Source organism: Syngnathoides biaculeatus, chromosome 13 (assembly GCF_019802595.1).
Source record: "Syngnathoides biaculeatus isolate LvHL_M chromosome 13, ASM1980259v1, whole genome shotgun sequence".
Lineage (NCBI taxonomy): Eukaryota > Metazoa > Chordata > Actinopteri > Syngnathiformes > Syngnathidae > Syngnathoides > Syngnathoides biaculeatus.
The window spans coordinates 18,911,258-18,937,199 of NC_084652.1; the positions used below are offsets into that span (position 1 = coordinate 18,911,258).

Genomic DNA, 25,942 nt, shown 5'->3' on the forward strand with positions numbered 1-25,942 from the left:
TAAATTGCCCTTAGGTGTACAAATACAATACTTCTTTTCCTCACTGACCAGGAAACCAGGTGGAAAGGCAGTGAGGCGAGAAGTTTAGGGGTTGGGTTTAAATTGTTTTGCCATGAGGGATGAGCATTGGAGTAGGGGTTATTTTAAGGAAGATTTAGCCAACAATCTCTTGGAGGTGAAAAGAGCATCAGATCGAGTGATGAGGTTGAAAATTGAAATTGAGGGTGTTGTGTATACTGTGATTAGCGACTATACCCCACAGGTAGAGTTGAAAGAGAAATTCTGGAAGGAAGTACATGAAGTTGTTCTGAGGATCGCAGAAACAGAGAGAGTTGGAATTGGTGAAGATTCCAATGGACATGTTGGTGAAGGAAACAGGGGCGATGAAGAAGTGATGGGTAAGTACGGCATCTAGGAAAGGAACTTTGAGGACACATGGCGGTGGACTTTGCAAAAAGGATGAAAATGGCAGTAGTAAACAATTTTTCCATAAGAGGTAGGAACATAGAATGACCTATAAGAGCGGAGGTAGAAGCACACAGGTGGATTATATTTTGTCCAGACGATGTAATTTGAAGGAGGTTCATGAGTGTAAAGTAGTGGTGGGGGAGAGTATAGGTGATGTGCAGGATGACTCTGGTAGCGGGTAGGAAGATTAAGAAGACAAAGGTAGAACAGAGAATCAGGTTGTGGAAGTTGAGAAAGAAACAATGTTGTATGGCCTTTTCGGAAAGAGGTGAGACACTCTAGATCAGTGGTGGGCAAACTACGGCCCGCGGGCCACATCCGGCCTGTTGGTCTTTTTAATCCGGCCCGCTAAAGATTTGTACAGAATGAAGGTTTGATCTGAATGATTGTATTTATTTCATTTCACTTGTAATGACGGGCATTTCAACACCAGGTGGCGCAGTAGGCGCAATGTCTTGATTTTACGGAGCCCGAGCCATTTCCTGTTATCGCTCTTCTTCTACTGGTCAGATCAGAATCTATCTACAGCAATGTCAAAAAAAGAAAAGTCGACAGTTAGGGCCGGGTGTTTAACAAAGAATGGATGCCCAAGTACTTTTTCACTGAAGTCCGGTCCAAGGCTGTATGTCTTATTTGCCAAGAAACCGTTGCAGTTTTAAAAGAGTACAAAATCAGTCGTCACTTTACCACCCAGCATGCTAATTACGCCAGCAACCTTTCAACACGAGAACGTACGGCTACCGCTGACAGGTTTGTCGCTAGCTTGCAGGCTCAGCAAAACACCTTTATTCGAGCAACTTCCATCCAAGAAGCAAGCACGAACACAAGTTATTTACTGGCATTCAAACTAACAAAAGCCAGCAAGCCTTTCTCCGAAGGGGCGTTTCTTAAAGAGTGCATGGTAGAGACAGCAAGTATTCTATGTCCTGAGAGCAAGAACAAATTAGAAAAAATTAGCTTATCACGTAGGTCAGTGACTCGCCGTATTGAAGTAATTGACGAACACTTAACTAGCAAGCCAAACAAAAAAGCGGAGTCATTTACATTATATTCTTCGGCACTGGACAAAAGCCATGATTTAAAGGAGAGCGCTCAGCTTTTAATTTTTATCAGAAGGATTAATGAGAATTTTGAGATAACGGAGTAGTTTCTGGATATGGAATCCCTGAAAGGAAAAACACGTGGAGAGGATTTATTTAACAGCGTGTCAGTGGTCATACAGAAGCACAAGTTACCGTGGAGTACGCTCGCCAACGTTACCACAGACGGATCACCAAATCTGACAGGAAAAAATGTTGGGATGCTCAAGAGAATTCAGGACAGGATGAAAGAGGACAACCCTGAGCAGGAGGTAATTTTCCTCCACTGCATAATTCACCAAGAAGCACTGTGTAAATCCGTGTTGCAGCTTGACCACGTAGTGAAGCTGGTTGTGAAATTTGTTAACTTTATTCAACCAAGGGGACTTCACCATCGTCAGTCTATTCATTTTCTTGAAGAAACTGATGCTGATCACACGGACTTATTTTACCATTCTAATGTCTGCTGGTTAAGTTTGGGAAAGGTATGTCAACGTGTGTGGGAGCTCAAACAGGATATTATTTCATTTTTGGAGCTACTTGAAAATACTGACAATTTTCCTGAGCTGAATGACACAGATTGGCTTTGTGATTCAGCTTTTGCTGTGGACATACTGAAACACATGAACGAGCTGAATGTGAAGCTACAAGGGAAACACCAGTGTGTTCATGGAATGCACGCAAACGTCAGAGCCTTCAAAGGTAGAGGTGGCCAAGGCTAAACAAGAGGCATATGAAAACATGTAGGAGAAAAAGGATCTCTACAGGTTGGCCAGACAGAGGGATAGCGATGCGAAGGATGTGCAGCAGAAAAGGGTGATTAAGGATGGAGATGGAAATGTGTTGACTGATGCCAGTAGTGTGCCAAATAGATGGAAAGAATATTTTGAGAAGTTGATGAATAAAGAAAATGAGAGAGAAGGTAGAGTAGAAGAGGCAAGCGTGAATGACCAGGAAGTGGCAATGATTAGTAAGGGGGAAGTTAGAAAGGCACTGAACAGAATGAAAAATGGAAAGGCTGTTGGTCTTGATGACCTACTTGTGGAGGTATGGAAGAAATTTGGAGAGGTGGCTGTGGAGTTTTTGACCACCTGATTCAATAGAATACTAGCGGGAGAGAAGATGCCAGAAGAATGGAGGAAAAGTGTGCTCATCGCCATTTTTAAGAACAAAGACGATGTTCAGAGCTGTGGGAACTATAGAGGAATAAAGATGAGCCACACAATGACGATATGGCAAAGAGTAGTGAAAGCTAGACTCAGGACAGAAGTATCTGTGAGCAACGGTATAGTTTCATGCTTAGAAAGAGTACCACAGATGCATTATTTGCCTTAAGGATGCTCGTGGAAAAGTACATAAAAGGTCAGAAGGAGCTACATTGTGTCTTTGTGAATCTAGAGAAAGCCTATGACAGAGTACCAAGAGAGGAACTGTGGTACTGCATGCATAAGTCTGGTGTGGCGGAGAAATATGGTAGAATAGTACAGGACATGTATGAGGGCAGCAGAACAGTGATGAGGTGTGGCGTAGGAATAACGTAAGAATTTGAGGTGTAGGTGGGATTGCACATCAGGGATCAGTTCTGAGCCCCTTCCTGTTTGCTGGGGTAATGGATAGGCTGACAGAAGAGGTTAGACAGGAATCCCCTTGGACCATGATGTTCGCAGATGACATTGTGGTCCCCATGAAACCAGGCAGCAGGTGGAGGAATAGTTAGAAAGTTGGAGGCATGCACCAGAAAGGAGAGGAATGAAGATTAGCCAAAGTAAGACAGAATATTTGTGCATGAATGAGAGAAATGAAGGGTAGAGATTGAGGCGACAGGGAAAAGAGATAGCAAGGGTTGAGGACTTCAAACACGTTCTTGGGGACAACAGTCCAGAGCAATGGTGAGTGCAGAAAGGATGTAAAGAAACGGGTCCAAGTACGTTGGAACAGCTAGTGGAAGGTGCCAGGTCGATTATGTAACAGAACCGTCTCTCCAAGGATAAAGGTCCAAGTGTATAAGACAGTTGTGAGGCCATCTCTTAAGAGTGAGCAGGCTGGATACGATTACAGGTAAGATCTTTAGAGGGACAGACAAGGTTAGACAAAGTAGACTTCAATAGTTTGAAGAAGTTTCAATAGTTTTCCAGAGAAGAGAGAGTGAGTATATTGGTAGAAAGATGATGAAGATGGAGCTGACAGGCAAGGAGAAAAGGAAGACCAAAGAAAAGGTTTGATGGATGTTGTGAGGAAAGACATGAGGGCAGTTGGTGTTAGAGAGGAAGATGCAGGAGATAAGTTTATATGGAAAAAGATGACATGCTGTGGCAACCGCTAACGGGACAAGCCAAAAGGAAAAGAAGTTAGTCATTTAGAGATTCCCATATGTCAGAATCTGTGAGAATTGTTTTTTTTTTGTCCCTTCATTCAGATGACCATTTTTGAGTTTAGAGATTATTTGGATTTAAGGAAGGCCTGCCTCACAATCTCTGTTCAAAGATATTTTTCTCGTGATGTTAAGGTCTATGAGTAGAGATTAGATTAAAAATTATTTACACACATATACAGTATCTGCATTTTTTTTCAAACCCACAAGTATATCTGTTGTTCACGTGTTTCCAAAGATTGGGTCACGAGTGAAACAGTCTCAGCAGGGAAACCAGACCCCTAACCTAACCCCAGCTACTCCCTCCAGTTCTTCCAAGGGGATCCATCCCAAGAGACAGTCTCCAGTCTCTTCGGTCATCGCCGGTTTTTCTCCCAGTAGGACGTGCCCACAACCCCTCAAGAGGCAAACAGATGCCCGAGCCACCTCATCTGACTCTTCTCAATGCAGAGGAACAGCAGCCCTACTCTGAGCCCCTCCTGGATGACCAATCTTTGCACACCATCTCTAAGAGAGAGCCCTGAGACACTGCGGAGGAAACTAATTTCAGCCGCTTGTATCCAGGATCTCGTTCTTTCGGTCATGACCCACAGCTCGTGACCATAGGTGAGGGAGTGTCGGAGCATAGACTGACCCGTAAATCGAGAGGTTCGCCTTTGCTCCTTCATCACCACAATGGACCGATATAAAATCTGCACCACTGAAGCTGCTGCACCAATCTGCCTGTTGATCTTGAATTTAATTCTTCCCTTTTTTTTTTTCAAGTACAACAGTTTATTTTTTAACTCCACTGTGGCTTTATTCATCAACCAAAAATCATTCTGCACGTGATATTTTAGATCAAACGATATGCGTAATCCGTCTTGAAATCACACGTTCCAGTTGAATTTAGCATTTGACGATGTATACATGTATACAATTGAAGAAACATATTTTTCAATATGTCATGTCAGTTGCCATCATTTGATTCAAATAATGCTGATGCTTCGTAACTGTGATGAGCCAAAAAAAAAGCTGTTTTAGGTTTAAAAAAAAAAACAATCAATTCAGGGTATTTAGCTAACACCAGGAATACACACACACACACACACACCACACACACACACACACACACACACGTATTGTTATATGACAAATTCAAATGGGTTTTCACAGGTTTACATGGGAAAAAAAAAATTCAGCTTATCAGAACAGATACACGTTAATAATTAAACCAATTTGTGCATGTTTAGTGACACAAATGAGAAAGGCAAATGCAGAAAACGAAAAAAAAATTCTTTCGGCTCAAGATAAATCTAAAATCAGGCTCACCATCGGTTTTCCAGAAACAACATTTACAAGTCGTTTTATGCGGCATGTACACATTTAACAGTCAAATGCATTTAAAAAAAAAAAAAACTGACAGAGCTTGGAGTTGAAACATACGTACATGTAAATCATTCTTTACACTGCGTTTACTTCGGTACCTGAAAAAGCAGCTTTAATGCAGCCCTTTTGCGTGGTACAATTGAAGCAGACACGGAGTGACGAGTGGCCAAAGGAGGAGTGTTTGGACAGCAAATATGCTAAAATATGGCCAAACACACTAAACTTGCCAGAAAGGGTCACCTAAATACATATTTCTCGCTGGCATTTCAAACACACTTCATAATTCTATAATCAAATTGTAGCTTTATAGGGCTATCTGCAATAAAACATTCAATAAGTATTCAGCTGACATGCTGGCATAAGTGAAGGTATGCTAGCAGGTTGAAAAAGAAAACTCTTGGTCAAAACATTTTTCAACAATGAAACAAAATTAGGATGTTGGCACAGGGTAGGTAATTATAATATATCCTGAAAAGAATGTCCAATTAATCTGGTTTGTGTTTTGAGTCACAGGTGAGCTGGAGCCATTTCCAAGGTGACTTTGATTGACAGATTGGTAACAACCTCCACTTGTTGCAACTTAACAACAGTTTTAAACAACTTGAAAAAGAATTAAATTCCAAAACAATCGGTTCTACATTGAGCAGGTCTGCCATGGATAAAATAATGGAAGGCCATATGTTGTATAATTTAATAATCTACAATGGCAATACAATGACAACTTCGATCCATTAATTAGCATGGCCGTAGACCAAGAGTGATGAATGCTATTTAGGTGAAGTGCTCCTTAACTTTGGTGATAATATTTCAATAATTCAGATGACACACACCTCTAGTGACATTGAAAACCTGGCAGCACTTTGCAAGGCAAACCAGCGTGAGCTCAACACTCTTTAGACGCTCCCTAAAGCTGCTGAGCAATGAAATGAAAACCCAGTATTACCACTTTAACGTTACAAATATCAAACGTAATAAAGCAAACATGACCCGTAGATGTGTCAAGAATTCACTTTGCTAGGATGCTTTTGGAAATCAATCATTTGAGGAGCTACCTTGCTACTTGACACTTGAAATATTGAGGTACAGAAAGAAATTCAGCCAAAGAGAATTGCTAGTAGCAAACAGCCAGTCACACCCTGTGAGAGCAAATATTGCATAGGAGAAAAATGTCAGGCCTTACTACAGTTATTTTTGAAAACTTCAGGAAAACTCAAACTTGAGTAACGTAACTGAAATTGTGGCCCAAAGCAGCTAAAGGGATGAGTTATGTGCATTTGAATTGAGTTTATTGGTGCAGTCAAAGCCTGATTGATTTCTTTGGTTGTTTAAACTGTAAGGGGAGATGTTTTTTGTTCGAGGTTTGCCTTATAAAGAAATGTTGAAATTGTGTCATTTCCACATCAGAAGGATTTTCATGGAGATTTTAGAAATGCATAGAACTATTCAGCCGATAATCAGCAATAGTTCAATCATACTGGTCAAATGTGTTGTTGACTAACTAAGGCTTAATTTTCACCGGTCAAATTATTCAGTGTAGCATGAGGTTACATTTTAAGGTGGCACGACACTTGTGTGCGTTATGTGGCACAATTTATTTAATCTAAAAAGAAAAAAAAAAGTTAGATAAAAAGAGGAGAAAGGCATCATTTCCAGTACTGACAGGAGAAGGTTTTGGTTGTGTTTATGAATGGGGGGGGGGGGGGTAATAATTGATTGCATGTTCTCTCCCATGAACAAGCGCACTGTAAACGTTTCAAGTGTGTTTCTGTGATGAACTGAACCTCCTCTCCATGTGGTCCTTCAGCATCTTGCCACAGTGTCACACTTTTTAGCCTGCTTCACGTCTCGTCGTAGTCCTCTCTTTGGCAGCAGTGGCGTCATAGAATTTACTAGCATGCAGCAGTGCATTACCAGTAGGTGCTGTCTTTTGCTGCAAACTCTGTGACTTAGCTAATGCTCAGCTGCGCGAAGCCGACGAGTTTAATGTCATCGGGAATTTCAGACTCTTCTACACCAGATGCCTGGGGAACCAAAGTATGAGAGACATCAATAGAAGGTAGGAAATGTGTTACAATCCTTTATCTTAATCCAACAGTGAAAGAACTACATTTCTTAATGCACATTTGCAATAAATTTGACGGCTTTCATCATCTAACACCTTCAAAAGACTCAGTGACTGGAGAAATCTTTACACATAAGCAATAACATTGAATGGCCATGGCCTTTGATCCCTCAGGCGGCACTGCATTAAAAACAGACATATCAATGCGGCTCATTAAGGATGTTCCTATAATAGCTCAGGCACACTTCAGAAAATAATTCTTAGTTCACACACTTTGCATTTCCAAATTCAGGTTAAAAAAAAATCATGCAAAGTGAATCCCATATCAACATCAGCCAGAAACACTGCTAGCTGAAATCAGATTCTAAATAAATTGAAATGTTTTTTAATAAATTCAACAATAGGACCTTGGCAATGAATTCTGGCAACAATGCAAGCAATCTCTGACTGCAAAACGAAGCTACATATGGCTTTTTGCAGTCAGAGGTTGTCGCATTTTGCCGTCCGCTTGTTGCCAGCCAGGACCGCTGACTGACTTTTGACTAATCAGCGATTGGCTTTGTTTTTCTATGCGTCCCCGTAGCTTTCATTTGTTTTAAAACCACACGTTTTGTTGACTTACGAGAAATACCCGTAGTTCAGTCTGTGTTTTTCAAACTGCTGACTGCTCAGAAAACGTTTATTTTTTTACAGAAAATTTCAGATATACATCATGCACCAGTGTCCTTTTTCCCTTTGCTGAGGTGACGTAAACACATTCAAGGTAACCTGTGTATGACCCCTTTGAAACCCCCCCAACCTTAAGAGAAAAAAAAAAAAAAAAAAAAGTGTTTTGCAAAATATCCTCGCCATTTTTTCTCTCAAATCAAGGTGCGCGAATTAAGGACTAATTCAAGACTTCAGCATATATTTTGGAAATATTTACTTGAAATAAAAACAGCAGTAGACAAATGGCACAATAACACATTTTTCTATCGTCTCCCTGACAGCTACAGCCCTGTCGCCCAGCTCTTGTTGACTGTACTTACCAGCTTAAAGGTGACATTTTTGTGACTATGAGGATCATCCACAATCTTTTGCAGATTGGCAGCAACTACAGTGAAGATGAAAAAGAAACAAGGAGTTATACTATATTACGATGAGTCTTTGGCTCTTCATTTTAATTCTTTAAGAAGAGCTTTCTGTTTTAAATGCAATGGTCCTTTTGTCTTGTAATAATCGGCACTTGCTCCCAGTACTTCCAGATAAGCCAAAGTGAGGCCTCAACCTCTCATGTGATGTAAGCAGCCCAACTTAAGGGGGGCTTCAGTTTGGCGATGAGCAATGGATAAATTAACAATGAATAAACAATCGGCATGAAATAAAAACAACAAAGCAACTTCATTTGCTGGACATAGACGTGAACAGGGTAAGCAAAGTGAAGTTGCGAGCGGGGTGGGATATACCATATAAGCAGTGAGTTTGGTTAACTTTATTAACGTATTAAAATAATGTAGCTATACTATATAGTGATAATAGCTTAAAGCGTATGGTAGCATGCACACACGCAATTTAAAAAGGCACCCAGAGGAAAACTTGAGTTTGGCTGCACTTTAATGAAGTATTTAACATTGTAAACAGTGAACTTGGTTTTACTTTATTGAAGCATTTAAAAGGCGTGCAAACACGCTACTGTATGGTTTCGGCTAGTATCTCTATATAGCTATACCGTATAGCTACATAGTTAATACTTAAAGTACAACTGAACTCACGATTTACACTTAAATATGTCAGTAAAGGACGTACCACTGAACTCTGTTTCCAATCCAGTACCTTTTTAAATCGCGTGCAAGGATGGTCCCTAATGCTGTAAGCTAATGTTGCTATATAGCTATATCCTTTGCGGTGCTAAACGTGTATGTAAATAACGTTTGAAGTGCATGTTTTGTGTCAATTATTTCTTCGCTCATCATTTTGTTGTCTGCTGGTTGCGCTGTTCTATTTGCTTTGGTGTCAAGATTTTGGTTCGGTGTGAAACTGCGGGTGAAGATGGTTTGTTGACTCATGACTCGCTTCCACCGCTCGTAGTGGGGGGAGTGTAGGCTTGTTCTTCTGCTTACAAAAATAAAGGTGCAATTGGGCCTCATTGTCTCATGAGCACCACCCTTCTTGCACCCAATAATATGGTGTGCCTTGTATGTGTGTTATATTCTGGAATTGTACCCATATCTGAGGATGCGCCTTTTAATACAATGCGTCTTATATCCATGAAAATACGGCACATTTTACCAGTCCCACTGAGTTAGTATGAAACTGCATAAGGCAGTTTATAGATGTTTTTTCTTTTTTTTTTTTTTTTTTTTTTTTTTTTTTTTTAACAACTGGGATAACAAAATATTTGGGATTGAATAATTATGAAGGTTACACACTGTGTTATGTTTGAGGAAATTTTCCTTAACTTTTAATAAAGAACCCCTTCCTTAAACCTGTGCTACAGAATGCATATCTTTACAGTCTCATAAAGGGAAAATGAAGCCACAATGCACAATGTGAAATGGTGCATCATCAATTTACTGCATGTTCACATAGTGATGATGCTTGCATTGAATTTTGGCTCAAATGCAATAAATATTAAATACAAAATTCTACACAGTCAGTGCACATCCATCTGTTTTCATCAAAAAGAAAAAGGAGATGAGGAACCCGTGTGTAATGTTAGTAACTCTCGTTTGCATGTTTGCATCTTAGCTAGTCAATATGACCGCATGATATTTTATTGCAAATAAATTTATCTAAAATTATTATAATACCTCCAAAGGATTAAATACAACAGCTGTGGGGACGTTAGCATCATTTCATGGTCACTGATTGGTTCCCTGTTGCAATTGTGGCCGAAGTAAGGTGGAGAGAAATTGAGATTTTTGTTATATGTTTACTCTAGTGTGATACAGCTTGATACATATCACAGCTTATCTTCGGTCGCACAAGTACACCTTTCATCTTTGCGTTTGTATGACCGTGTGACGTATAATCTCGCTCCAAAAGTACTGCGACGGCAAGGTCTGTGCACACGATGATGTGCAGGCGTGTCAACCACATCCAGAGCCTGTATAGACTCCAGGTGAATCTCATCCACCCCAAGGGCCTTGTGTGTCATTTAAATGCATACATTACATCATCTTGTGAACAGATTGGTTATGGTTTATTTAAACTCACTGATCGGCCCCAAAAATCCTGATCATGTACAACCTACTGAAAACACTAAAACTATCAACCAAATATTTTGGATTTTTAGGTATTGAATGAAGAGTTTTGCTCATCACAAGCGCCTATAGGGAGAGAAAAACACTCATCCATAAAATCGGTCATATTGGGACAATCATTATATTTTCAGAGGTTGAAGTCAGCATGAGTTGAGATGAAAGCAAATTCTGGTTACTATCGATGACAGTTTTCAGACATTGAACCACGTTTGGCTTTTTTTACAATTAAGTTTTAGACCATTCCTCTATCACTGCACCGCAGAGGGAAAAAAGACAAGTGCATATTACGTGCAACGCCTCAGTCAAAGCATGGACTTTTGGTTGGGTAAGGTTTAATTTATTTGTGGTTGCTCTCTGCTTAACATGTTCAAATGGTCTGATGGTGAATTATTATCTATTATAAAGAAATCCGCATGGAGGAGTGTGAAATAGAACGGACAGTGTTTTGATCTTGAAATGCAACAAAGGCGTTGGTCAAATCTACTATAGGTAAAGCAGAGACTGGATTACTCACCAATGACCAAGTCTCTCCCATCAACCAGACCAGCTGAAACCAACTCCTGCGACACTCCATCAGCAGAGTCTGATGCGTGAAGAAGCATGAGCAGAATGCAAAACAAATGTTTTAGCACACAAGGTTAGATGATGCATCATACCTCTGCCAGACATAAACTCAAATCTGATGTCATTGAGTTCCTTCTTTGGATTCCTTAGCCTCAGGACGAGGCTGATGGGAATGCTGGCATCAGATACAATGGGATCCTGAAGCAGGGAAAGTACATAAGGGCCATGTGAACTGAGGCTTTGTAGTGGCACCTTCAACTGCTCATGTGTTATTATCATCTACAGAGCTACTACCTGAGTGGAGGTTCCATGTGAGGGGCTCGCTGTTTGAGCTGGAGCGGGAGCCTGTAGCAGAATGTCTTCGCTATTTTGACCCACAGGAGTAACATTCGCATTAACTGTAGGAGGCGGCTTCAGGTGAGCACTGGAGCCATCTGGTGGTGGGAAAATCTAAAAGGAATGAGCGCAAGTAAATTGAGATCAAGAGTGTAACATGATCATAAAGATAAAGGAAAATGACAAAAGTGAGACACTCATACAAAAAAAAAATAAAATCTGGTCATGCCCGCCATAAACATACTCACCTCTGTAGTCTGAGACCCGTCCCTCACTCTGGGCGACTGCAGAAAGGACAAGACAGATTGTCAGGATGGAAAACATGCAATTCTCTTCATCAACCCAATCTTTATATGCTTCGATAGAATTTAAAAGGATCCCATGCTCAAAACAGGGCTTCATGACATCACAGCCAAGTAGACATGAGAGTATGTATAATACCACACCATGACATGAATTCATAATTAAATTAGAAGAAAAAGAACCAGTACGTGTTAAATTAAACTTTTTTTGGTCCAAGAGCCATATATAGAAAAATCTATGTCCAAGGGACAATTTAATATTCTTCCATTTTAATATATTAAACACGGTAAAGAACAGTCCATCATGCAATTATACAGCACAGTAATATACATTTTTGAAAAAAAATAAGAAAAAAACACATTACAGCAGTCTGCTAGCGATGACAGACAAATATATTAGTTTAGCTTTTTTTTTGTCAGATTTCGGGGCATGCCTGGTATTGACTATATTCTAATGACTAGAATTGGGCCGGCACAGGACTAAGCGGCAGCAGAAGAATCACATCTACACATGCAGAACCAAAACAAGGGCAAGTTGTCGTAGGATGAACATTTTGAAAGCAGTTACTGATGGAACATTAACATGATGTGACCCAAATGGGACCATGGCGGGGCCCACAAAGTTATTTATCAGGGCATTAGGGTTTTCACAGGTGAGGTGTGTCTATTTTAGTTGCACCACCCTACTGACCTATGAGGACTTACACACCATCCAAACTAGAATGAGAGCAGGCAGGATACTCTTGGACCCTACACATCCTGCTCACCAGCTCTGAAAGCTTCTTCCCTCAGGTGGACGCGACTGCAGCAATTATTTTTTACGATCAATTGGGCTTTATCTTGTCAACTCAAATGTAACTCATTACCATGGCGACAAGAACACAAGCAGATCGTGCTGACTGTATCGTAAGAAGAAAGGGGGGGGTATTGGTGGTCAAGGGTGCCTAGGACTAAAGAGAACTTCATGTAAGGCTTGCTTGATATATGTTCACATACTTTTACTGCAATACGGATCACAAGCCGTCAAAACGGTACGTAACCTAGCAAGCTAGTGGTTGTTTGTAAACATGGTGCTGTTTTCTTGAACACGATATTGACCAGAGCAGCGAATTCCAAGATTTTTGGAGCCAAGCCACATACTTAACAGTTGAAAAATCTCACGGCAAACCAACCAACAAAAATAATCACAAAAAGTAGATAAATTAATTGCTATATGTACTTACTGCCATCTAATAGAAGACCATTACTTTGTTCTGTCTGTCACTATGGCTCACTGACATAAATAGATGAACAAAGATACATTATTTATTGTAAATCTATATGTTTTGAGCAATTAAGTATAGATGTAGCTCCAGTAAATGAACAGGTCATTTAAATAGTGCTCCATCTTCTGATCGTATCGGTGATCGTTTATTTTAATCTCGGTGATCGGCATCAAAAAGCCTAATTGTGTTAAGCCTAGTTAGTAATATACAACATTTAAATTGGGTCGAAATTAAACTGTGCCTGTCCAATGCACCCCCTAAAAAAAAAAAAAACTCTAAACTGTAGAGCATTTGGCCGATATATCAAGTGTCTAAGGACTAAAAATTAAATGTATCACAGTGGAACATATTAAATGATTGTGGCTACATGTCATAATTATGATCAGTGCTTGTCAGAAACCATCAAACACGTCTCACCCGCAGAGCTGCCACAGCAGCCTTCCCTTCCTCACTCTCCTCGTCTAGCTCATCATCACTCCACTCCCAACCACCATCCTCTGTCTTGTGGAGACGTCCACTGGATCCTGGAACACGCCTCACCTTTAAAAGGACAATTAAGATATATATACATTATTTTAATGTAAAAAAAAAAAAAAAAAACTTCTGGTTAATCATTTGAAAGCCACTGGAAAACATGAGGTGTAAATTCAAACAAAGTCAGCATACCTTTTTTGACCGATCTGTTATTGATGGACCTTTGTGTAGCAGTTTCTCCTGTAGGTAGTCATTATTCTATAGAGAAGTAACAAATGTAACACATACATAGATATGCTGTATGTAAAAATACACTGCATTTCTAAAACAGTCGAGGCTTGCCTTAGCTTTTGTGAAGAATTTGTGCTTAAGCAACTCAGCTGCAGTTGGCCTTAACGGGACCACAAACATACAGAAAAGGGAATTAAAAAGGAAAGGTGACGCCAAAAAGAAAAGGCCACTATAAAAATGTGATTCACAAACAGACCTTTTTTCTGGGTCCTTCTGTAAACACAGTGTGATCATCTTCCTAAATGATTTCCCATATTTCTTCACCATCTCCTTGTCAGTGATGCCCGTCTCCAGACAGGGTGGGTCGTTCTGCAGAGTCAGCATCAGCACCTAAACATACACACGCAACTATCAGCTACATTCAAACAACGCAGACCGGCTGGATGCAAATAAACAATGAGCAGTGTATGGTCTATGTTGCACAATAATGTAAGAGGCCATGAACCTTATGAGGCAGCTGGATTCATGAGTGCTGCATTTAGTCAGCCACCAATTGCGAAACTTCTACCATTTAAAAACATGTGAGAGGCCTGTACATTTCCTCATAGGTATACTTCACCTATAAGAAACAACATTACATCACCTATAAACACGCAAGATGTCTGGCTCTCATTGACTTGTAACTGCCAATTTAAGAGGTTCCTCTGTCCTCCACTCGTTACCTGTATTCATGGAAATTGTTCGAACTTCTTATCAATACAAAAGACACCAATCCACAGTGTCAAAGTGTCCCATTCCAAACTCCATCAAAGCCAAGACCAAACAGCTGTCAAAGGGAATCAAAAACAAAATTGTCGACCTGCATCAAGCTGGAGAGACTGAACTTGAAATAAGTCTTGGTGTGACAAAGTCAACTGAGAGTAATTATTAGAAAATGAAAGACAAAGACCATTGATGATCTTCCTCGATTTGGGGGCCGACAAAGATCTCATCAAGTGGGGTCAAGTGGGATCATAGGAACAGTGAGCAAAAATCCCAAAACCACACGGGGGGACTTCGTGATTGACCTGCAGAGAGCTGGGAACAAAGTAACAAAGGCTACCATCAGTAGCGCACTACCTCAACAGGGAGTCAAATCCTGCTGTGCCAGACGTGTCCCCCTGGTTAAGCCAGAATATGTCCAGGCCTGTCTGAAGTTTGCTAGAGAGCATTTGGATGGTCCAGAAGACTACTCGGAGAATGTCGTATGGGCAGATGAAACCAAAACAGAACTTTTGGGTAAAAATTCAACTTGTCATATTTGGAGGCGAAAGAATGGTGAGTTGCAGTCAAAGAACTCCATACCATGGGGGTGGAAACATCATGCCTTGGGGATGATCTGTGTAAAGGAAAAAAAAATGAATGGGGCGATGTGAGATTTTAAGGGAAAACCTTCCATCAGCGAAGGCATTGATAATGAAAATTGGCTGAGTCTTTCAGCATGGGCAACAAAGGAGTGGCTTCGTAAAAAGCATTTCAAGGTTGTAGAGTGGCCCAACAAGTCTACGGATCTCAACCCTATAAAAAAAAAAAAAAACCCTTTGGAGTTGAAAGTCTGTGTTGCCCAGCAACAGCCACATAACATCACTGCTCAAGAAATCGGAAAGGAGACATGAGCCAAAACACCAGCAACATTGTGTGTGTGTGTGGGGGGGGGGGGGGGGGGAGACAACAAAAACCTTGTGAAGACTTAAAGAAAACTTTTGACCTCTGTCATTACCAACAAAGGGAATGATAAACGTTTGTTATTGACTAAATACTCATTTTTTCCTCACACAGTTGAGGTATACCTATGATGAATATTACAGGCCTCTATCATCTTTTTAAGTGGGAGAACTTTGGCTGACTACCATATTTTTCAGACGACAAGCAGTTACTTTTTTCAGGCGCTGTGTTCTCCATATTTAACGATGCAGCTAAAATGTAAAAAAATATATATTTTTTCTAAAAAGTACATCAAAAACTTGTTTGAATAAAATGGTTACGCACTCGTGTTTAGCCATGCGCCGCTGCCTCCAACGTGTAGAGGAATTTACTTTAAGTGCATGAAGAATAACCTATCTCAATTGTGCATAGAAGAAGAATCTACCTCAATTGCGCATAGAAGACAAGGTAACCTATAGAGTGTGTAGAAGACGGCGAGGCTAGTTTTTGCCGGCCTCAAAGCTAGACGCAGTATGACACGCACAAACGCAAAATATATATTTTTAATTTAATTCATTTAAAATCTTTCACAAAAATTGGGTGCATGCGAAGGTCTCCCAGTGGATTTTAAACACGTGGAGCAGCGTGAAAGAATCTACTATCATCAATGGATTAAAAGGCTGGACGGCTACATGGGGAGAAAAGCACAACTTCAGCAGTAACTGGAGATGAAAATTACATTGAGAGCAGCAGAGAGACTGGAATGCTGTGTGATAGAAACTTTTTGATGCGCTTCAACTCTGATTTGAAAACAACTTACACACTTAAATGTGTCTATATACACATCCTTATAAATAATAATTAGGGCATTTCTTGATACATCATTAAGTATTTTCTTTACAGGTGCACAATATAATTGACTAATTAGTGGAGACTCAACAGACAAGTATGGAGGAAGAGAGGGCATGTGAAGGGGGGACAAGAGAGGGGGAGAGAGAGAGAGAGAGAGAGAGAGAGAGAGAGAGAAAGGGGAAAAATAAATAAATAAATAAACAGCGCAGTGCTGCTCCCTCCTACCATCCCACTTGTGTGCGTGGCCAACAGCGACTGCAGGCACGCACAATTTGCCCTGCAGACTGGACAAAGCGTTCTTGTTTGGCATCTTACGAGTTTGCTCAACATTAAAATCTCAATCTGAGTGATTTTAATCCTTACAAGTTGGACCTAATTCACTTGGCCTCCACCTATTTGTGTGCTGTACTGAGCAAGGGTGGGGGCTAAAATTATAAAAGGAATGACTGGTTGACCAGCATTTCATAATAGCGTTTTCCAGCTTGACCATTTCACCGTCGTCTGATTTGAAATAAACATGCAACAGAAGAAAGTTACCTTCATTGGTGGATATTTGTGATATGGTGCTGCTCCCGTGGCTAACTCGATGGCAGTGATCCCAAAACTCCAGATGTCAGCTTTAAAGTCATAGCCACGGACCTGTAGTTAGAAGCAGAGTAAGCAGAGACCAATAACAAAACAAGTTTAAAAAGATGCCGTCTTTAAAATGAGACTCCCACCTGCTCCATGACCTCGGGGGCCATCCAGCAAGGCGTGCCCACAAATGTCTTCCGAACTTTGTTTCTGGTCATATCCCCGCCTGCTGCTAGAAAGGCACTCACACCAAAATCTGCATGGATATTCAAGATTGAAAGAGGCAAGGATGACAAAAGACATGTTCAAATCTTGTCCATAATTTTTTGGTTTAAGGTGCCATTGTTTCGTTAGCTAAATTATTACATAGCATTACGCTGACCCTCTCCATGTACGCTAACAAATTTATCATAATTTGATTAAAACACACTTTCTAAAAACATATTACAAAATGTAGAGTTGACAGTATAAGTATTGTATGTAGTATCTGTTTGGACAGCACCCATCTGAAGGAAATTTTCTGGGCATTCAATAAAAGACTGAAGTCAGCCACAGTAGGTGAACTGCAATATAGTGGGGGAGCACTGTATACAAAATTATGACTTCTTTCTTGACAAGGAGAAATGGGAAGGCACTGTACCAGCAATTTGAACTGAGCCATCATCTCCTAGAAGAATATTTCCAGCCTTTAAATCACTACAAATGAAGAGAAACATTGTTTAAAAAGTTGTTTAATAATTATGTCAGCAAAAGTATTGAATGGTAGTGTGTAAATTTGAAAACCTTTCAACTGGCAGCAACATGCTATGCATGACAGGCTAAACGTAAGGCAGCACATTCATGTGAAACAAGCCTTCTTGTTCATTTTTTATTATTTAGATCATTTATAAACTGTAGTGAAGTTCAACCTGTTCAACCACATCGGTAAGACATGCTGTATGTATTTTTGGGTGAAATGCACAAGACCAGTCAAGCCACACTAGTCTGACGTCTCACCGATGAATTTGTCCGTTTTTGTGAAGATACTCGAGCCCTTCTAATACTTCTTTCAAGATGGTGGCGATGCAGGCCTCATCTAAAACTCCAGACTTGTGCTCGCCACGTGAGATGATGTGTTTGATGATGTCCAAGACTGACCCTGAGGAAAAGGTACAGGTAGGGAGAGAGAGACAGACATGGTGGTTGTCACAAAATATGCACATCACCTGGAAGGACACAAAGCAGTTCATACATGTTGTTGTGATAATGTTACAATGGCTTTATAGTGACAATCTGTGTGACTGGGTGGCAAAAAAGAACCAGCTTAAATGTCTTGTGGGAAAAGTTGAGCTGATTTTTCTTACTTTAAAAAGACAATACCGAGCGTCATGGTAACACTCCAAAAGAAAATTCACTGGTTACAACCTGGGAAAGTACTGTGCTAAACCCGGAACTTATTCGCCACAACCCAGCACCAAGTGACCTATGTTGCAATTAATAATGATTAACATCATACAAATTTACATGACAGTCTGCAAGCGTGCAAAGATTAAATAAATATATGAAGCATTCAATTATCCATCCATCCATCCATCCATTTTCTGAGGCGCTTATCCTCACGAAGGCCTCGGAGGTACTAGAGCCTATCCAAGGTGTCTTTGGGCAGGAAGCAGGGTACATCCACTTCTCAAGTGAGCAAAAGTATTAGAAGAGACATTAAATTAACTTAAAGTGGATAACATCTAGGCACGGTGCACGAGTGATTACAGCGTCTGCCTCACAGTGCTGAGGACTGGCCTGTGTGGATTTTGCATGTTCTCTCAATAGTTCCACTTCTGGCCTGTGCAGATTACATTGATGATGTCATTGACTGTTGTCTTTAGGTGTTCCTTCACAAATCTCGTAATGTTTCTGTCATCAAACGGAGCTGACACGCTTAGCCAACCTGCTCTGTGCCTTTTCCTCAGTCCACCAATAGTTCCTCTTTTCCAGGACATTCCAAATTGTTGAATTGTCTCTGCTCAATATTTCTGGAATAGCGCTGATCGATTTTCCGTCCTCTCTCAGCTTTAAAATTGTTGGCTTTTCTTCCACAGGCAGTGTGTCACATCAAGATACTGATTGGACAGCATTATTATTTTACAGGTGTACCAAAGGCTGACCACATTAAAGGACAATCTGAAACCGACACATCACAATGCCACAAATGTTGGATGTTCTGATGGAGCCTGCAATTGGCATGTTGACTGCAGGAATGTTGCCTGTGAATTGAATGCTCATTTGTATACCATAATCCGTCTGTAAAGGCATTTCAGACAATTGAGCAGTACATCCAACCAGCCTCACCCCCACAGACCACATGTAACAGCAACAACCCAGGACTTTCACATCCAGCATGTTCACCTCCAAGATGGTCTGAGACCAGACACCCAAACAGCTGCTGCAACAATTGTTTTGCATAACAAAAGAACTGGTGCACAAACTCTTAGAAACCATCTCGGGGAAGCTCATCTGCATGCTCATCATCCTCACATTTGATGCCGTCTAGCATGTTGGAGAAAGGTTCTCTTCAAAGATGAATCCTGGTTTTCACTATTCACGGCAGATGGCAGACCAGCGTGTGTGCAGTCGTGTGGGTAAGCTGTTTGCTGATGTCAACGTTGTGGATCGAGTGGCCCATGGTGGCGGTGGGGTTATGGTACAGGCAGGCATTTGTTATGAGCAACGAACACAGGTGCATTTTGTTAATGGCATTTTGAATGCACAAAGATACCGTGATGATATCCCGAGGCCGACTGTTGTGCCATTTATTCGGGACCATAACCTCATGTTGCAGCATGAGAACGCACAGCCCCATGTTGCTTGGATCTGTACACAATTTCTGGTACCTGAAAACATGGTAGTTCTTGCATGCCCAGCACACTCCCCAGACTCATTGAGCATGTTAGGGATACTCTGGATTGGCATATATGACAGCGTGTTCCAGTGACTCCCAGCATCCAGAAACTTCGCACAGCCATTGAAGAGGTGTGGACCAACATTGCACAGGCCACAATCAACAACCTGATCAGTTCTATGCAAAGGAGATGTGTTCGACTGCGTGGTGGACACACCATTTAGTGACTGGTTTTCTGCCCCCTCCCACCCAGACCCCCACAATAAAGCACAACTGCACATATTAGAGTGGCCTTTTATTGTGGACAGCCTATGGCAGACCTGTGCAATAATCATGCTGTCTAATCAGCATCTTGTGACAAAGGGGAAATGCTCACTAACAGATTTAGTCATATGGGAAAAATATTTGAGAGAAATGGCCTTTTGTGTAGATAAACTTTTAGATCTTCGAAGCCAGTTCACAAAAAATGGAAGGAAAAAAAAGTGTTGCATTTATATTTTTGTTCAGTGTGTTTTGTGATCCTGCTTGTCTTCTGCAGCAAAGGTGGATTAACAGAGAAGATCAAGACAGCCAAGAGCTTTTACACAGCACTACTCTGTTACTACAATGCGTTACAGTTCTGTGCCTGCATGAGTTACAGGCAGGATTAAGTGTCAAATACTTCAGCCAAAAAAGCCAGAAAGCCTCGAGAAAATGCTGTGACAGAGTTTAGATGGTTTTGACAGCTGTATGTGAAAAGAGACCTGGAGGCTTCAATGATAACGTTTTCTTGTAGTAATTAGATAGTGGTGTTCCTACTTTGGAGTTAGAAAAACTTGAAATGTGGCAATGTCAAGAGTGTGACATGTCGAATGAAAGCTAAAGCCAGCTACACCATGTAAATGTGCTCAATGCTACTGGAGCAGAACTGTATCCGTCCGGTTTCAACAGTCAAAAAGACAAAATATGAAAAGTACCAGATCACAATTTTCATCAGCCAAATGGAGAGAATGACACCACTGTTTCTGCTGAATCTTACACTTGGATATTCAGCAGACATACTGTATTTTACTGCGTATTACTGACTAGAGACCTAGAAATTCAAAGAGTACACACCAGTGGTTAAAAGTTTGTGTTCTAGGCACATGGCATTAAGATGAGCTGCAGTTTGTTCAGTACTCACCACCACTGAGCAGCTTCATGACCAGCCAGAGTTCATCCTTCACCACAAAGGAGGTATAGTACGAGACAATGTTGGGATGGTGGCACTGGCTCATTGCTTGGATCTCCTTCTGCAAAGTGACAAAATAACAACACTGAAAATCTAAAGCTCTATATTGCACTTTAAATTAGATTTGATCCCCTTCATCCAGATAAATCCATTCTATTTTGACCAACTCAAGTGTCACTCATAAGTGAGCCACAAAGCCAAAGCATATTTCCCCAACGAAAGCAAACCAAGATATGCCATGTGAATCAGATCAAACTTGTAACAATTGTAATCATGGGTAGCAGGAGTGAAATCAAAAATAGGAGATTGAAGAGCTGGCTAAGCTTAGCAGTCTCTTACAGACTTATAGTGTATGGTTCAGGTCCTACCTGGAGGAAAAGAACTACTTTGTAACCATTGGAAGTGCTCAATATCAACAAATGGCAATGACATATTGGGTCTCTCAAGGATCAGTTATTAGACCCATCCTGTTCAGTCTGTTTATGCTACCCTTGTGTCAAATTTTCCAGAACTTAAGTTCTTAGAATCATAGCTATGCAGATGACACACAATTACATGTAGCAGTGTCTCCAGATTACTATAATTCAATTGAGGTGTTGTGCCATTGTCTAAAAGCAGATAAAGAACTGGATGAGCCAAGATTTCCTTCAACTAAACCACATCAAAACAGAGACTATTGTTTTTGACAATAAAGGAAGAAGGATTGCAGTTTGTAGATACCCGGAATCACTATCTTTAAAAAAAGCAAAGACCAAGTCAAAAACCTTGATGTTCTGATAGATTCTGACCTGACTTACAACAGTCATGTCATAAATCAATTACAAAAATTGCCTTTTATAATCTGAAGAACATATTTAGAGTGAAGGCTTGCATGTGTCAAGCAGACCAGGAGAACCTCATCCATGCTTTTAACTCAAATAGGCTTGACTATTGCACTGGTCTTCTAACTGGGATCCCCAAAAATAGCATTAAACAACTGCAGCTCGGGTTTTGACCAGAACAAAGAGCATATAACTCAAAATCCAAAGTTTTTACACTGGCTTCCAGTCAGGTTTTGAATAGATTTTAAAGTTCTGATACTAGTCTTTAAATCACTAAATGGTTTGGGTAATGAATACATGAAAAACAATAATGGAATACCAACCCATCGATCGAATGACTCGGGTCTAATAATTGAGTGCAGAATCAAAAGCAAACATGGTGAAGCAGCATTTAACTATTATGCTGCAAAAAAATGGAATAAGTTGCCAACAGAGGTGAGGTAAGACCCAAATGTGAATGTTTTCAAATCCAGATTGAAAACTTCCTTTTTTCTCATGTTTTAGAGTACATTCACTTTTCAATATTTCTTGCACTAAAAGCTGTTTTAATTGTACTTTTTCAAAATGTTTTTATTTGTTTGTGAATGCTTTTAATCATGTAACACGTTGAGTTACCTTGTGTATAAAATGCACTATACAAACAAATTCGCTTTGTTTTGATGTCTCTGTACCTGTATAATCGTATAACAGTACTATTGTGAGTCAGAGAAGTACTAATTGGATGTTTATTACTCTTTGAAGTTAAATGTGATGTTGTGCAGTGATCATACTTGTGGTTTGACAATTACACAATTTATTCAGGATAGAAAACTACATATTAAAGATCAGATAGATCATTTAATAATTTGTTTCAGAAATTTAGCATCCTGTACACAAACAGTTAACACTGAATACTCAAACATGTTACAGGTTGCCTTGTTTATAGTTTACATGGGGATTTTTTCGATACTATATAAATAACGTGAATTCCATGAGAAGGTGAAGTGTGTGACTCCATTGTGACAAATTAATGCCACAAAACTGTGAAATATGTGTTGGGAATTAATAAAGTAAAAGCAAGTTTGAAAGTTGTTTTTAATAATACCCACTCAGTTTTATGTACTCTTGGTGTCAAGGTTTTAAGCCTTCTCGGTGAGATCGGACACAAGCTATTTCACACCACACTCCCACCATGCAGAATACAGTATCCACACTGTCCTGCAGATGTGAAATATCTCACATTTCACGAGCATTTCTTACCAGGAGCTCATCCATACTTGTTTGACACTTTTCAAGGTTGATGCGTTTTATGGCCACCTTTTCCTTTCTGGGCTTGCAGGTGGCTGCTTGGACCACTGCAGTGGCTCCACTGCCTGGGAACACACAAAAAAAGGTTTGAAGCAAATCCATGCAAGAACTTGTTTTAAGCTTTTACAAGTCACATCAACTGCGTAGGTCAATTCAAATACATAAAAAGAAGAAAGGGATCAGAAAATGCGCTTTTATAAAAAATGTAAAGGACTGGTTTAAATTGGTGTGGTGTATGGCTGAATGCATCATACTCAGATTTTAAATTCGATTCGCCGCGGCTCTCTCTCAGTTTGATGGTGCGTCACTTTAACACTATCTGTATAACGTTATGAACGCCAAAGTTACAAAGACCGGTGTAAAATGTAGGTAGAATGTAGCGTGCGCTAAAGAGCACCACCCACCCAGTCACTCCTCTCGCGTCTGACGAGACCACACTATGTGAACAAGCCCTTTAGCCTCATGGTGGATTTCTGCAAGAGTCTTAAACCATCTAGTCAAACTCCTCCCGGACAAATCGCAAGCAAGCTCTACCTGTTTCATAACATTGGTGTGATTAAACAGCATGGCGAACTTGGCCTTGGGTTCCACGCAACACTACTTGGCTAGTCGCAGTTAGCATCGCCCTAATTAAACAGCGAAGACGAGCAGGCAAACATTAGCAAGCGAGGCTACCCACCTATCACTTCGTTGAGAACGTAGTCATCCTTGTCGATTGACCAGGATTGTGTTGACTGGTCGTCTGCCATAGTGTCGTTGTGAGGACGTTTATAAGTCGTGCGTCCGATTTGTCTGAAATGCGTTGACTGAAGTGATCCCTTGAGGCTACTCCATTTGGCACTGCTAGTACCGAGTCCGACTGCGGCTCTTGGGCGACAAATGCGGTCGCCGCTGTCAACACAACTTGACGTAGGGCTGACGCAATGTGTGACGTCATCGAAAATACGTGGCCCAACTACTCCGCCATCTTGGGTGTACAATAGGCGTACTGTACACTCGTAGCATGTGATTCACTTTAGCATTTTGGTACCACTTGACTTGCCACACATGCAAATTTATTTAGCGGTGAAGTCGTAAGCTACCACGTTTGTGAACTAATCTGGAAAGATATTTTGTGTTTAACTAAATAAAACGGAAATGGACGTCATTTTTTATTTTATCGAGTCATTACTGGGCGACGCCCACACTGCGAAACACTTTTACCACTAGGGCGAAGCAGAGAGTTACCTTGGCCCGAAATTCGTCAAATATTGTGCAAGCTTTGCATTTTATAGCTTAGTCTGGGTACTCTATTTATATTGTAGTCCAATGGTTCTTAAACATATATAATGTCGGTTACCACCATCATGAAAAAGATTACAATACAGTAGCATCGTGTAGTAGGCCTCAGTGCTCAAAAACGAGACAGTGTCTTTATCTCCCCCTCTACGAACCCCCCCCCCCCCCCTCCACTGTGTGGAGATTGCATGTTCTCCTCATGTTGCCTGTGTGAGTTTTTCTCCGGGTACAATGGTTGCCTCCCACATTCCAAAAATATGTGTGGTAGGTTAACTGGAGACTCTAAATTGTCGGTGAGAACATGAGTCTAAATGGTTGTTTGTTTAGCTAGTGTAGAGGAATGGGCCCAAAACACACCAGCAGCTCGTTTCTCCTTACAGGAAACAACTTGAATGGATCATTGCAAATAAAGGCGTTTTGTACAAAGTATTAAACACCAGTTGAAGTGTTCAATACTTTTTCACTGTCTTTTAACATTATCACACTTGGTTTAATTTTTGAGGTTATTTGTTCTTTTTTCTTTGTACGTATGCATCACTTTGGTTATTCTATTGCATCTCTGGAAACATGTTTAGTGAGGAAAAAATTGAGCATACTATGATAAATACTTATTTCAGTGCGTGTGCGTGTGTGTGTGTGTTTGTGTGTGTCCGTGCGTGTGCGTGCGCGTGTGCATATATAGACACAAAGTGTTGTGAATAAGTTTTGTCTTTGCTGAAATTATTTTTTTGACGTAGTTCTCCACTTTAATGTTAAAGATCACCAAACAAATGTAAATCATATAGCAAAAAGACAACCCAAGGAAACACAAAATGCTGTTTTTAAATGGTGATTGAAGAGGGGGAAAACTAGTTACTTGCAGCCTTATGTACAAAAGGTGTGTATGCATAAAAATGTGGCGTACATTCATTTGCAGATGTCCTTACATAATTTGAACGTGTACACCAGTTGAACATGATTAAAATGTTAAAATGACTAAAATAGGACATTTTCTCTTCTCATCCTCCCCTCATGTCAATCGATCCATTTTCTGTGCTGCTTACCCTCACAAGGGTTGTGGGAGTGCTGGAGCCAACCCCAGCTGTCATCGAGCAGGCGGCAAGCTACACCCCGAACTGGTGGCCAGCCAATCGCAGGGCACATAGAGAAAGACAACAGGCGCACTAACAATCACACCTAGGGGCAATTTAGAATGTCCAATTAATGCATGTTCTTGGGTTGTGGGAGGAAACCGGAGTGCCCGGAGAAAAGACCAGGCAGCCACAAGGAGAACATGCAAACTCCACACAGTTGAGGCTAGGATTTGAACCCCGTTCCTCAGAGCTGTGAGGCCAACACTTTAACCAGTTGCTCCACTGTCCTTCCACACCCGTCATGTCATTTTAACATATTTTAATCTTCTGCAACCGATGTACACTTTAAAATGAAATAAATTGAAAGGATCCTTTTTATCAGCGTGTGTGTTCTCGCACGTGTATTAAAATAATAAATTTAGTAATCACAACGGAGTCAACATTTTTGATATCCTCCTTGATAGACTGAGAACCCTTTTATTTGAATTCAAAAGATTAATTACAAATATCTCAGTTTTCTGTTAAATG

At 40.5% G+C, this 25,942-nt stretch overlaps 1 protein-coding gene across 1 annotated transcript; it reads right to left on the reverse strand.

The window, feature by feature from the left end:
- Nucleotides 1–4,683: 4,683 nt before the first annotated feature.
- LOC133511129 (serine/threonine-protein kinase OSR1-like) lies at nt 4,684–23,948 on the reverse strand. Its single transcript, XM_061839778.1, has 17 exons — nt 23,743–23,948; nt 23,016–23,128; nt 20,908–21,016; nt 17,867–18,008; nt 17,511–17,566; nt 17,017–17,126; nt 16,835–16,936; nt 14,019–14,152; nt 13,874–13,922; nt 13,724–13,789; nt 13,475–13,597; nt 11,739–11,774; nt 11,449–11,604; nt 11,247–11,352; nt 11,105–11,173; nt 8,377–8,441; nt 4,684–7,307 (listed from the first exon to the last, which is right to left on the reverse strand). Exons 1-17 carry the CDS (start codon nt 23,810–23,812, stop codon nt 7,233–7,235), a joined length of 1,581 nt encoding a protein of 526 aa, XP_061695762.1. The 5' UTR covers nt 23,813–23,948; the 3' UTR covers nt 4,684–7,232.
- Nucleotides 23,949–25,942: the final 1,994 nt, after the last annotated feature.